Below are 15,371 nucleotides of genomic sequence, written 5' to 3'. Positions count from 1 at the left end.
GCAGTAAATTAGCCATCAAACCAGAAACAAACAGCAGGCGGTCTTAAACAGTATACACACTGGCCTTGATCCACTATAAACATTCAGCTCTTGATTGCAAATTTAAGAGTATCTTTGAAGTCCTTATTGCTCGCACCATAAAGATATCAAAGCTTTACAAAATGATAGTTTAGTCATGGCAGAGGACATTAATATGCTAAGTGGATTAATTAATAACATACTAATTTGTTTTTGTGGCCAAAAAATAAATAAATTAATAAAAAAGGCTGTTGTGTACACATTCCTTTGGACTTCCCTCCACCAAACACACACAGGCGCTCACACGTCTCCGGCAGAAATGGAGACTAGTTGTCCTTTAAGATATTTATTGCTCCAGGATCGCATGAATGTGTGCTTGGGAGAGCAGCAAATAGGTCAAGCAGGAGTTCAGCTCATTCCCCGCATCCCTGCCTCAAGATTAACCACCTCTCTGCTTGTTGACCTTCCTGAACTTGGCGATCTTGCCCTCACCACCCGGCTCTATTGATTTTTCTCCATGACCATGCATGCACTCATATTAAGATGCAGAGCTGCATAGCAGCGTAGCTCAACGAGTTCTGATGTTTTTAACGCCACAAATATCGACGCTCATGAATTCATAAGTTAAGAAACCTCATGGTGAGTTGAAGCATACAGAGCTTGAACTGAAGTCTAAGTGGAAGTTTTTAGACCTCATACATAGTTTGACAAAAACAATGACCCTTGCACCTTTGACCACCTCGCATCGCCAGCAGATGGATTCGGCCCAACTGTCATGGAAACGGGTCTGTAGCCTTCGGCCTGTCCCCTGTGTGGGACGGGTCATGTGATAATAGTTTTATAATTGATGGCGATGCTGTCCAGAATGACAAGTAGTTCATGGTTATACTGTGAAAGAACCAATGAGAATTCATTCACATGCTGATGACTGCTCTGATTATTGATTTTTAATTTCTCCAATTTACTCACAAGAGTAGTTTATCTCCCGAAGGTGTTAGCATCAACCAACACAAACGCTACATGTTTCTGCTACGACTTCTCTGTCCAATATTCTGAAATCTCATGTCAGTATAAACTATGCCAACAATTCCACGAGTGTCAGTAGTGAACAACTTACTCACGTGAAAACCGGTTTCCTTTTTTTAACATCCTTCACAACAGAAACATTTCAGCGAAAAAAAGAAGAAAAAAAAGAAGTTTCTAAGACATGCATATCCTCATCTAATCGTGGGTGTTTTGGGTTTTTTTTTTACTCCCGGTGTAGTACGGCATCAAGAAGAAGGAGGAGAAAGAAGCCGAGGCCGCGGCTGCAATGGAGCAGGCCTCCGAGGGCAGCCTCACCCGTCCGAAGAAGGCGGTTCCCACCGGCTGCGGTGACGAGGAGGAAGAAGAGAGCATCGTTGATACGGTCATGAAGTTCATCCCGGCTCCGCTCATGGATATGTTCAATAAAAAGTAACAGTGTTTTTTGGGTCAAAAATAATTAAATTCTTTCATCTAACCAAGACTTATACGACCCTCCCCACCCCGACCTCCAGTCTCACCTTCCCTCACCCCTTCAGTCCAGTGTCTGAGTGTCCTGGAGTTCCACAACATGCCATGATTTTTTTGTCTTGATTTAAAATATCGGATCTGACGGTGGTACCTACTTTTTAAACTGGGGGAATCTTTTCCGGTGGTTAAAATCTCACTGTTAAAAAGTAGGTCACACCTGCACAGAGGCAATGTCTTTTACTTCAAGACAAATCTGATGCCATGTTTTGAAAATGTCCAGCGCTTAAAACCAGATTATCACCCATCATCCACACCTTTGGTTTGTAAATAGTCTGGGGATCCTGAAAAGGTATATGAGTAAAATATGACATATAACAAGATGAGTATAAGCCATATTTTTAAGAAATTATCCAAATCATATCAAAATTTGATTGAATTTTCATGTTGTGTTCTTGGTAATATTTGATACATACGTTGTATATATAAATACATTTCTATTGGTTCTCCGTTGTGAGGATTCACCCCATAAATGTCTCACACGTCATTGGTTTACTGTGAATGTGCGCAGGTAAAGTCATCGCCTGTAATCCAGAAACTGAATGGATTTATTTCAAATGAGACACTTTATTTTTTAGTTTGGTTTTTTTTTTTCAAGCATGCAGTTAACTTTTGTGATGTGAAGTACTCATGGGTACCATTTCATGTGTCACGATGAAGCGAAATACATTGATATTTGAGGCAATAACTGGTTTTCCCATTTTTATTTCTTTACGTCCGACACGATAAGCAGGCGATAATTGACTTTGCGTCTAAAAATGTTCTTCCGTGGGGAAAATCGTAAATGTTTGACATTCATGAAGTTTGTCTCCAAGCAGTAAGATGATGACCATCTTGCTCTAAATTTATAATGTTTCGTGTCTAAGATCATTGTTTTGATTAACTTTGTCCTCCAGTTTTTGTAAGAAAAAAAAAAAAAGAACCTTCACAAACGCAACTATGTTGCAAACACACGTGAACAGACAGTGGCAATAGTGCAATATATTGTTTAAAAATGAAGTTGTCCCGTGTCCGTTGGTTAAGCTGATGGGAGTCGAGTCCCAGATCAGCAATGACAGACAATCTTCATTGTTGTGTGTTTAGATTTTCCTCTTGATGTTAAAGGTGTCTGTGCAGTAACAGTGAAGCCTTTGTAGGTCAGATATACTTGCATTCAAAAAGGGGGAAGGTGGGACGATTTGTTTCATCTCATTAAAAAAAAAAAAGAAGAAGTTCAGTCACACATTACTGAATGCTGCCAACATCTTGTGCTCGAAATCACAAGGTGACTCAGTCTGCAGGGGATCAAAGAAAAGAACTTTTTTTAGAAGCTCCACACAGACGCTCACCTGCGCTGTCCTGCAGGTAAATGACTAAAATGGCACAACGTGAAGGGTGGTCAGATAAAGATCAAACTTATTCTCCACATGCCTTGTTTAGCTTTTAATTTCTCCTTCCATCTTCTGTGTCTTTTTGAAACATTCCAGATATTTCCAACATTCCACCAGACTTGTGCTGGTAACACACAAACTAGGATATGTAGACATCAGTCGATGCCTTTGTTAGCCGACAGCTGCATCGCAACTAATGACTTCATTTGATGTTTTATTTTTTCGACATGAAAACAGATGCTAGTGTCAGTGTAATATTTGTGATGATTTGTAACAATTAGCCGAACAAAAAAAAAAAAATTGAAGGGACAGAATAATCGTGCAATTAGCAGTGATCAGTTTTTAGGTGAAAAATCTCGTGGTGCGTTTTGTTAGCAACTGTTTTTGTGATGCACACAGTAGCTGAAGGCATAATCAAGGTTGTCTGGAAACCATCACTGTTTTCACCGAGCAAGCCAAACATGAGGTCACACTACTGGCGCGCTCCGATTGTCTCGTCATTCCGTGGGAAGTGGACTGCAGCTATTTCAAATAGGAGAGCGCGTTACATGCTCACAGCCAAAATGCTAACGTGCTAAATTCATCGCTTGACCAGAAGACAACATACGCCTACGTCTGCAACGAGTATCGTTAATGTTGTGACTAATTAAATGCTTAAGAGACTTTAAAAAACAAAACCCAAGTAATCTTACGTAACCGTTCCTCTGATTCTTAAAGGAAACTAGCTAATGTTGACCTTAATTACAGTGTTTGAAAGCTATTAGCTGTAAAAAAAAAAAAAAAAAGACTATAGTTTTCAGTACCACTGTTAGCTGTAGTGAAGTACAGCAGCCATAATGCCTGCCTCCATCTGTGACATCTGAGGGGTTGCCGGGGCCGTAGACGTCGACTTTGGTGACATTGCAGGATGTTCCAAAAGGAGGAACTTGGTTTAGTGAGGTTCTTTTAGCTGACGTTTCCACCGGGGAGGACTCGTCACGTACACGGTGGTTAAGAACGCATCTTTACTTGTGCATTCCGGGTTTATCCACGTCTCGTAAAGCTGCAGTGAAAACATGTAAAACCAGTGTTGTACCTAACGTACTAGTGTCACTTCTAGAGAGCATTTTTGAACTTCCTGTGACTTTATTGTACTTGTAAACTGCCTTTGCAAGCCTCAGTTCAGAGTGTTAGCAGATATTTAACCGCCCAACAGATTTTTGCAGCTGCAGAACCACACATCACTCATTGCCATTTAAAAGTTATCCAACCAAACCAAAGAATAAAGCTGGTAGTCGTAGAGAAACGTTTTCATTCATATTTATTTCCTTCATCTTATTTATTTAGAAATTCTCAGGTATTTGAGGTTTAATTTTTAGGAAGTTATTACCATAGATAGCCTTCTATTAGCAAACTGAGTCATATCATGTGTAAAGGCCTTGCAATCCCACACAATCGTTTATTCATGAATCTACTTTGGGTCCAAACTATTCCAGAAAGCTGAACTTACTGCCCAATCACTGAATAGGACTTTCCCAGCGAGAAATACTATGTGAAACTCCAATCACCCCTCATGCACCATCATCTATCACCATCTTGTAAATGCTCATTGATTGCGCTCCAAATGGCTTCTCGACCACTGCCTGGACAAACTGCCTAAGTCATTTGTAATCAATGTTTTGCTGTTCAGTAGATGCCACGTTTACGTCAGTGTTGAAAGTCGCTCATACGGCCATTAATATGATAAAAACTGCCTGAACATTTAAAATACTCCTTTGGTGTGACTTGAATGTAACTGTCTGATGTTTCTCTCTTCTTGCATCTGTCCTTCTCTGTTCTGTACTCGTTGAGAAGATGCTTAACTCTGGTGCGGTATTTTTCTGTTCTCGTCTGTAGCCGGTCCTGTTTTTTTGTCCTCTGGTGATTGTTAAAGAAAAACAAAAGTTGATTTCCTTTTGTACTGCAAATTCTTCTCACCTATCTCCCTCTCTCGCCCTCTCTCCCTCTCTCTCTCTTCCTATTTGTTGACCAAAATGTATGCATGCTTATGGTGTGTGATGTAGGCAAGATTGTGGATATAATTGTTTCGTGTCCTGTCTGTGTTTCAAAGCTCCACCTGTTAGCCTCACTGCATGCCATTTTAGACAGATATTTTAGTCTGTAACTTTCCTGCAAAAATGGAATCACCGCACACTCTGAGAATAAAGTGATTTCATATAATTTTTCATTGTCTTGTGTTTCTGCATTCAAACACTTCGGCCGCAGGCCTTTGGCTACTGTTCCCTGTGTAAATTCAAAAAGTTCCCATGAATATATAAATAATACGGACGCAGTGGTACAGAGTGCATCAGATTTATGAGGCCAGATCCTTCCTGACTCGCGGCACTGAGACGTGACCTGCGGTCATGGATCCCATCCATTTGCATGGCATTCGTTGAGGAAGTATGTGCAAAGACCTTCACTGTATTTCACATGTTACTGTTTCTGTCAGTCAACCTTGTTTTTCATCGAGCTGTTGTGCTTCTTCTTCTTCTTTTCTTTTTTTTTTCCTTTTTCCTCCGTAAGAATTTCAACATCTATTCAATAAAAGCGAAAAGGGCTGTAAACAGATGGCAATGTGTCGTTCAAATGGTGATTGGAGAGTTGTTCAAAAACCTGACTTGGGTACACTGCAGAGACATCAAAGTGATGCAAATAGCATCTCTGTCTCGGAGCAGCCTGTTTGTCGTAAGTGGGTCTGTGATACGGGTATTGGCAAGCCTTTTAAATCAAACACATCCACCGAAAAGATAAAAGAAAAATGCCAAGCGAGGATTAGAATTAACTCCTGAGTTGGATTCTATTCCAATAGAAAGGAGACAAACATTAAAACGCAGCCAATCGTTTACGATGCTTTCAAGGATGCTGCTTGTCATTATTTTGATTTATATTTTGTTTTCAGCGAAGTACAATGCAAGGCATTAAAGTGATACTTAAGCCAAAAGGTTGGAGCGTGGTTTGCCGTTCAGGTACTCACTCATAGGTGTCTTGTGCTCGCAACGATGACTTCCCCCCTCCTGCATTCGTTCTTTGTGACTCAGAAAGCAGAAAGAGCCCGACGAGTACAATTTAGCTCGCGTGACTGATGGCTAAGAACAGTAAAACTGTCCACCAACGTTCGTTCCCAAAACCTCCCAGCGCACCATTCACTACCATCCATGTCTTGTCTTTTCAGCCGTATGCTCTTAAATCCACGAACACTTTGATTGGAGCTGAAATGAATCAATAAATATGTTCTGGTTTGCCGTGACCCTGAACAAGCATCATCCCAGACGGGCTATCAGGGTTTGTCTCTAGTTCATGTCAGGTCTTTTTCATTTTAAATCCAAATCTTTGTGGATTACTGAGTGTACATACAACTTGGGTGGTGGCACTTTTGCCGTTGTGTCGTTGCTGTAAATGTTTTTGACTGTCAGTCTCCGTTAGCCTCGAGCTGATTAGAGGTGGCTGGCTCCTTCAGGATTCTGAAGTCACAAAGAAGTAATGCAGGTGCGGGGATCTTTGTGAGCACAAGGCCTCTATTTGTGTGTTGTCTGATATGAAAAATACACATTTTGTGTGAATCATTGCTGTGAAACAGTGGCAGTGGATTCCTAAAACCAGGAAGTCAACTTTGCTGAATGTCCCTCATCTCAAAGTCAGTGGGATTTCTGGTGCAGAGCTTATAATCATTTTCATTCGCCGTGAAGATATTTTAATGTTTCATTCCCCAAACTAAAACTTGTAAGTTGATACAGCACTTGTGAAGTTCAAACCCTCTCTGTGTCTTCATAAACAACGGTTGCCAACACATGGCTAAAGAGGACGACAAATGTCATCACGCCAAGAACAGAAGAAGCACAAATGTTGCCTCATGTTCTTTGTACTTCTAGCCGCCGCAAGTGCACGTCAACATTTGGAAAAGTGATGCTCATTTTTAGAACATATTTTAAGCAGTTACTGTAAATCTATATAAAATCTCATAGCTTTTCCCCCCCCAAGGAAACCATGCTGATGCTAACTGCCAGGTTAGCCTTCAAAAAATCCCTCATCCCCACAGCTCTCTATTTACTCTGTTTCACTTTTAAGGTTCGATTCCATTCCCATCTTACCTGCAGTGCTGCTGTGTTTGAATAAAACGGCAGATGGTTAATAATTGAAGGTAGTAATTTATTCAGCAAGCATTGTCAGTTTTCTTTCTACTTGATGTAACTGACATGAAGGTGGTATACTTTAGTGCTTCCTCAAAAAAAAGCACATGTGGTTTGCAGCACCGGGGGGAACGAAATCTGTCAAGCAACAGATGCTGGAGCGATTCATCTGACGGCGTCTCAGTCAGAGGTAAACAAATTCTGTCTGCTCAGACTCGGAAGAGGAGCTCACCAGCGTTATTGCCAGAGGACACGTAAAGGGCTGCGTGCTGTATAAGCTTTAATCAGACAGGCAGGAAGAGGAAACTTGAACTTTCGAATGTTAAAGACCATAGATATTTTATTAAATCTAATCGGTTGCTGGTCTGATAACAGATACGAAGACCTGAAATGTGTCCCAGGCTCATCAAACACCTTGAACTTCTCAACTGTCACGTCACTGGAACTCGTGTACGTCCCACAGTTGGCAGCCCGGTGAGGGAGGGAATAAACAGGACACTCAAAAATGTGGACACTGAGATGTTGTCAGTATTAGACAGACAAATCAGAGCAGCCTCCCGTCCCCCTTCCCTTCTGTTCCCAGACGGATAAATGCTGGAAACTTTTAAAAGACATAATCGAGGTGTATTGTTTTCTCAGATTTCAGACGGCTTCATTCAGAGACATCTCACTGCTTCAGGGATTGTTTTTTTCATGCCTCTGTGCCGGCGACAGCCAGAGAGCGGAAGCGTTTGGTTTTTGGATTTTTCATCTGCACAAAACTTTCACCCAAACCACAACATTCACCTCAACTTCACCAAGACCTCCCCTGTATAGACACAACATGAACACTCCCCAGCGGCAAATTTCATTTCATGAAGCTGCTTTGAGTAATTAAAGAAGTTTTCTTTACACAGCGAAAGTTGAAGGGCATCTTTGATTTCCTGCTACATTAGATGTACTTTATACAATGCAATTACCTACTCCTTCACCCATAAACAGAGCAGTTCCATGCTCCAGCCTTCCAGTTTGAGATTATCATGGCACATCAATTTCTCCAGCGGCGCTTCGTACCTGGTTGCTCAGTTTGTAACAGAACTGCGTAGATTTCACTGTGCAGCTGCTTTCCCACCACGAAAGGCTGTTGAGCACACGCAAAGGGCTTGGTTTCTCCTTTGCAACATAGGTCCACAAGTCTCCCTGCAGGAAATGAAAGTATAAATCAATTCCATTAGTATTCATGCTCTGAGGAAACCCTTTCAGCCCGAGCTGCCTTTGTGCTCTCTAAACAGCACTCAGGCTGCATGGGAGCCATGGCTCTATTGATGTCCTGGAGATATGCAACAGTCAGCGTCAATTAATTTCTCTCCACTGGGCACTGGCCCCGTAAACCAGTCAGCTGCAGCTGGAATTGAGAGAGGGGGTCCACTTTTTTATGGTGTCTGAGGGAGGTTCTGTTTGATGAAAACCTCTTCTATCAATGTGGCTGCTTTGACGTCTGAGTTAATGCAGGGCGATTGTGTAGGTCCTTATCATGTCAGCGTATCTAAAATATGGCCAGATCAGACTGCACACGTTCAGGCAGGTTTTGTTGAATCGCTGCCGCCATCGTTGACTCCAGATTTGAACAACAGGGACGCCAAAGACTCATGTAGTGTAACAGAATCAACATTACCACCAAGATGACCTTTGACCCCGACTCTCATTTACCCTGAGAACCCATATGCTGTCACTTCAGAGGTGGCGAGTCAGTGACAGTGAGCGGATGGCCAGCTGGTTACATACAGCGAAGCTAATGTAGCTAACATGCATAATCACATGATGCCACATAGCGAGGCCGCGTTTCTCCACGATATCACATTTGTACCTAAAGTTATATTTAAAAGTAAGACAGTTCTTCATGTTTTCGCCAGGTTTTTTATCATCATTTTTGAGCGCAAGACCGCTAGCATCACATAGAGGTGCTGTTAATACGGTTTACTCATCTGCCCAGCGACCAGTGAACTCAGTCTTAGTCACGGATGACATCATCACGACAGCATACAATGATTGGTCTCGGGACCAAGCTTATGATGCCAGTCTGACACGACGTTTTTATGAAAGATCACTAATTAAATAAAAATATGGAGTCTGATCTCAAACACTGGCAGCTTGTGAGAAATTTCAGAAAAAGCCACAGCGCAGCAACGAGCAAACAGTAGAAGCGAGAGTGTGCCGGCCACATCGAGCACGGGCCGAAACTTCGGGTTGGGGTTCAAAAGCATCATCACTCTCAGTCCGGCTTCTGCACATCCAGTATGCTGATATGTAAAATACAGCACTCAGCTGTGGAGCGGAGTGAAACACAACAGGATCTCAGCAGTAGATGGAAATCTATGGTGCGAGCAGCCGTGCATGACCAGTGGTGCTGCATCTCCCCATCGCAGGACTAATAAACAGAGACAGCCAGTCACCCTGAAAACGCTTGGTTTATCTTCTCTGCAGCTCACCCCCACCGTACGCTGTGCGTCCATAGGCACACAGATTCCTCAGAGACGACATTCGTCCGACTCTGTCAGTGTGCCGGCACATCTGTGCGTCCAGGGGTGTCTGAGGTATCGCAGCGTCCTTCGGAGACTTGAAACTGCCGCTGCAGTGAAGCTATATCTGCCGCTGCATTCTATCCGGCTCGGTGACAAAAAAGGTCTGATGCATTGTAGGGCATTTAATTTTAATTTCAGCACAGGTCTCCCAGGGAGCACTCCTCCATCTCAGTACGCTAAAGGAGTGAACAAATGAGCTAAAATGGATTTTTAAAAGTTCCGCTGAAGAGCACTCTTGACCTCAATTAGTGAGCATTTCTCCTCTGAGTCTGGAGCGCTGGCTGGCATATGATGATGCCAAGTCTTTGCCACACAACCTCTAAACCACCTAATCCGTGTAGAGGCTTGCATTATACATAAAACGTTCTTCATAAATAGAGCATGGACAGAAAGTATGAATACTGCATGTACCTCCATAAGGATTTGAGAGGAGTAAACAGGATATTTTGCTCTGTATATAAATTCAGCTGTGTGCCATTTATGTTTCCTTCAGGGAAGCTGTCACTCCTATACTGTTGTGCTGCTCCGCTTCCACTGGCAAACAAAGGCATCATTATATATTTATAGTTCTCACTGTGAAGGTGAAGGTGCAAATTCACGTTCTGCAGCTGAGAAAATTAGTTGTATGCGGTGATTCCAGCACATGTCATCAGATATCTGGATGTAGTCTAGCTCAGGTTTTTCCCTCTCTTCATATTGGTTTCCATATTCGTGTATTCAGCTCAGACTATCGATCAGCAGGCTTCATTTTCACTTTCTGAGAGAGTATTTTAGGATGTCTGCATCACTCAGGTCAAATTCCTGCAGCTGAGATCCTGACAAGCCTGGTAAAACTAAACTGGGAGTTAATTTGGTGACACTTTGGCAAAAGGGATCAACCTGATATGTTTTTACCATGCTTTATTAATATGTGTCACAATATGAAGACTGAAGACACCAGAGGGTTCATTGGTTCAGTTAGAATTCTAGAAGAAAAGAAAAGGCTCCACTACACAGAAAATATCAAACTACACAGCATGTTTGACCTTGATGATGACGTTGTGAGTGCTGCAGGGACGACGAGAGTCAGATTTCTGATGAGCCGCAGTAACGTGGATGTCGTGGCCCTGAGGATGAAGATAGTTCAGGAAGACAGGCTGTCATTGAACAGGCTGCTGGTTGGAATCCACATAAAATGTGTGTGAAAAAAGTCACAACGACACTTGCGGCGTCACAACGACAACAATTATCCGAAATCGATAACATTACTGAGTCTTGTATCGTGATAGAAATGAAATATCAATATCAATATTTGCCCAGAACTGAAAGATATAGGCTCAGATCAGGGCAACCATGCGCAGGCGCATGAATGGGCCTGGGGAAACTGGCCACAACCCCACCCCCCCAGGGCCCCCTGGATGGGGCTCCGTCGTCGCTGCTGGAGAGAATCCAGCGTCTCTCTCACCAGTGTGGCAGCAATCATAGTGTCTTACTTTCTACCTCTCTCTCAATGGGTCTATTTTTAGATGAGCAGATTGCGTCTCTGAAGCAGGAAATTCATATATAAATGCTGAATGTTTCTGGCGTTTCAAAAACCTACTTCATCATCAAGAGGTGGAGAGGGAGAAACGGTGAAAGAGAAGCAAAACAGAGAGACAGGAGAGATGGACAGTCTTCCTGCTGCTAATGTATCCAATTCACACAGTGAATGACACACTGGAGACAGCGTGCAGACGCACCTGCAGGCATCTCTTACTGCACCTAATGAACTGTAAATGTGCATTCAGGGTTCTCATGAAACAAGTAAAAATTACATTTTATATGTGGCTTGTAAAGAACAGATGCTCCACTTCCTGAAGCGCTTCCAGTGGACACTGGAACCACAACAGACACAGGGAGGGACTGGAACGCGCTGCAGCCACATGTTGCGTACCGACCGCGTGCCAGAAACACTGTGCTGATGTTTGCTCCCACCATGTGACCAAAGGCCACCACTCCGAACAATCGCAACTCTCAAAACAACCAGAAACCACTAAAATAAATGACTCGCCGCTTCGTCTAGATTTGACGAGACAATATGGCGGACGTACTTACCCGTTGACAGGCAGCAGACTGACAGGAAATCAGCAGAACTGGCAGCAGAATTTGGTCTTCTGTCTTCCACCCCCTGAAGTAGCGCGCGAATTTAAATCAAAAATTATTCGCATATTTCCTTCATTTTGAATATTGTTGAACTTAATTTTCTAACCAGCTAAGCTGTTCAACATAGGAACAATAAAGGTGAAACAATGTAGCCAGCAGGTGAGGTGCAGAGGGTAAACCCCACTCACTGGTTGTAGCCTCCTCGTTAGCGCCTCCACCTCTCAAGCCATAGCCGCCAACACGCGCCGCTTCCTAAATAGACAAACTTTTAATTCAACCAAAGGGAACAACGTGAAAAATCTGCTTGACAAGGAATCTCTACATGCTGACCTCCTTCCTCCTCTGCCAAGAGAGGAGGCGAAGAAGACCCACAGAAAGAGGGGATAAAACAAAACAGCGTGGATTGTGGTAGCAACATGTACAGCCAGTGTCCGCAGGGTATTTCAGTACTCATACTGGGGGTGTAAGTGTATACACAGCTTGTACTGTATGTGTAGTAGAAATATTACACTGTGAGCCACCCTTCTTCTCAGCTACGGGCTTTTGCTTTTTAAATCTGTACTCTTCATGATACGCTCCTAAAAACACCTACTTGGTTTAGCTCTTTTTTTCCTTGTCTTATTACTTTTCAACACAAAGCACTAAATATTACAGCACATTTCTCTGAGCTAAATCTGCAGCCTTACAGAACTTCCCAGATTGTGCCCCTTTGGATTAAGCTCTGCTGAGCTGAAAAATTGAACCGCCAGCCACCTATGGAAATTTGATAACAGAGGGTAACACTCTGAAGCTGACATCTGAATTTTCACTCGAGAGCGGCTGTGGCAGCGCGGTGGAAAGGCACACTCTCTGACAGCCATAGGTGGGTGACAAATTACAGAAATACCAAAAAAAAAAAGGAAGTGGATGGTATTTATTTAGAATAAAACTCCTCTTTGTGTTTTCTAGTGGATGGCTCAGAGTTTGTAGATCATATAGGAGTGTACTCAGGTGAAGAACATTACAAATTTGAAAGCAGAGAGGTGGAGGAGTGTGTGTGTGTGTGTGTGTGTGGGGGGGGGGGGTTCAATGCACTCGAGCAATGATTCTGGAAGTCTTTAGAACTACAGGGAGGGAGAACCCCATCCCAAAGTACTAAGAATATGATTATTTAGGGGAATTCCCTGATGACGGCGGCGACATAGCGACTGTCTCTCTCTCTCTCTCCGCCAACCGTTTACCTTCTGACTGTCAAGAGGTTTCTCCACTCATTTATTCAAGTTTTTCATCAACGTCTCATCCATCCCGTGACCTCATCCATGTAGAGAAGGGTAGAAGAAGAGATACTGAAGACTACGATTAAGGGCATTCCGGTTCCATGTGGAAATGCTCTCACGTCTTATTACTGATCCGTTTGAAGAAACATCTGGGACTACTCTGCCCCAGATCCCTTGTTGCCTCCTTTTGTCCGCCCACATTTCCTCTCATCCAGGCCTGAGTTGTGACTGTTTGATCCATCCAGAAAACCAATTACAAGTAGCAGGCAGCCTAATTGACTCAAATTTAATTTAAGACACTCATTTGTTCCACAGTCAAGAGATGGGCCAAGATTTATGCAGAGGGCCAGTGCTCTGCTTCGAGCAGAGAAGCAGCTTTGAAATTGAAATACTGGCTTTTGTGTAGGAAGCTGTGGGCAACCGTTCAATATGAAGTCAGTGGCTTGAAGAGACGGTCATTAATTTGAGATTGTCAATGCATGGGATTTCTAAAGTATCATAAAATGCAAATTCCCCATTAATTGAAGCAGCATAATGTGTCATAACAGCACTGCATTTCAATATGCAAATACACTGTAGCGCGTCGTTGGCGTGCTGCTGGTGAGGCTCTGTGCCGTTCCAGTTGCACGGAGAAGAAACAGCTCTGAGTGACGCGCCACACATCAGCAGAGAGACATGAAGGAAGACATGAAAAGAATTCTGTGGTCTGAATGCATAGAAATGGTAACGTTGCTGTCTCCCTTTCAAATTAACAGAAGACAATTATAGTTTTACGGCATTGGATAACAATAGCAGTTTTCATTGTTCAACAACAACAACAACAACAACAACAACAACAACAAACGCAGCGAATCCACCTGACGGGACTCAGCCAGGAATCATCCTGGGACAGTTCATGTTTTAAAGGTTTATCATCTCCGGTAGGAAGGAACGTTTTCAGTGCCGTGCGTCTGTGTTTTGTCCCTCGGCAGCTTGGTGGAGGAGCAAAGAAGAATCCAAATTTGGGGCTGATCCATGAACCACAATTAAAAAAGACTAGCTTAAAAAAAAAGGTGGGTTTGGCTGAGGTCATTCAGGTTCTGTGACTGAGCAAGTAATGAAGTATGAGGGGGTGACTTCCTGTTAGCACGTCAGCGTGTCCAACCTCAGAATGTTTTCTTATCAGCTCGTCAGCTGGCGTGAGCCACTTAGAGCATGAAGGATCGATCGATGTTGAAGTGTATCAATAAATAATGTCTCAGCTGGATTACTGTGCTGCAGTTTGCATGTGATTAAATAAAAAATGATGACGTGTGACAGAACAGCGGCGAGATTGTGTGACCTTGAGTGAAATTCCCTGGTACTCTGGGCTGATGGGAAGACTGGGGACCTGCACATGCCAGAGTGCTTGCCACTGGTTTAGATGTTTTTCATCTGGACATTTTATATCTCACACTTTTACATTTTGACCCAACCTACTTAACTCCAGAGCTACTTGATTTTCTTCATGTCCTACTTTTTGAAGTATTAAAAACAGATACCTAATTATACACTCAGACAGCCTTCTCCCAATTAGTGAGGACTCTTTCAAATTTTTCCAGTCAGAGATGAAAATGGGACAGCAGGACTCTTGTCTGCTTCCTCTATCTTTTTTTCTTTTTTTTGTGGTGCAGTTCTTATCAGTTGCGCCATACTGATGCTCAGCTCCGACACCTAAAAAAGAAAGGTGGAAAAGAAGATTCTGGTGACGATTCAGGACGATTGACTCACGTACGAGTGGACTTTCTAACCGAAAATGAAAAATCCGATGAAATAGAGAAGATGAGAAGACAAACAACAACCTGCGTCTGGGAGTCCACGAGACGAAGGTCTGGGAGGCAGGAAGGAAGGCAACGTCTGAGCTTTTCATCATGTCTAGTACCTGTGTATAATGACAGGAGGGTATATTGGAACGACTCAAGTCTCCAACTGGTCAGAGCTGCAGCATGAAGCAGTGATCGCAACCGGGGCTGTCAATCAATTCTATAAAAATAACGAATTAACCGCTTGAAAAGACAAAGCCAAATGCTGTGTGTGTGTGTGTGTGTGTGTGTGCGCGCGCACGTTGTATCTATCTTATTTGTATATACATCTTTTAATCCAAATTAACCACTCAACTCATTAGACCTTTACGAATATAAAACTGAATACAAAATTGCTTTGAGTGCAGCTGCATCTCTGCATCACTGCTGCCGGCTCCTTGAGGTGGCCGTTCGTCAATCGAATTTTGGAAGTTTTGTGGATTAAAACAACGGAGCGGCGAGGGGCAAAGGGAGACCCCTCTCCTGCTTGTCTTTCCGACCTGCCTGGTTGCTTCTCTCATGTCCA

General features: G+C 43.0%; 1 protein-coding gene across 3 annotated transcripts in view; it reads left to right on the top strand.

Moving 5' to 3' along the window:
- LOC147251528 (complexin-2-like) overlaps positions 1-5,493 on the top strand; it is a 48,601-nt gene extending 43,108 nt beyond the window's left edge. For 2 of the 3 annotated variants that reach the window (XM_086222316.1, XM_086222317.1), the window contains exon 4: positions 1,283-5,493. In XM_086222316.1, the coding sequence (XP_086078442.1) occupies positions 1,283-1,477 (195 nt within the window). In that variant the 3' untranslated portion in view covers positions 1,478-5,493. The remainder of the gene's footprint in view (positions 1-1,282) is intronic. The other variant, XM_086222315.1, reaches the window with a different exon arrangement.
- Positions 5,494-15,371: the final 9,878 nt, after the last annotated feature.

This window comes from Aulostomus chinensis, chromosome 13, assembly GCF_037954235.1.
Source record: "Aulostomus chinensis isolate RoL2024-O1b breed Wild chromosome 13, RoL_Achi_v1.0, whole genome shotgun sequence".
In the NCBI taxonomy this organism is placed as follows: domain Eukaryota; kingdom Metazoa; phylum Chordata; class Actinopteri; order Syngnathiformes; family Aulostomidae; genus Aulostomus; species Aulostomus chinensis.
Note: the sequence above shows the minus strand (reverse complement) of the source record. Positions and strands in the feature narration are given on the sequence as shown.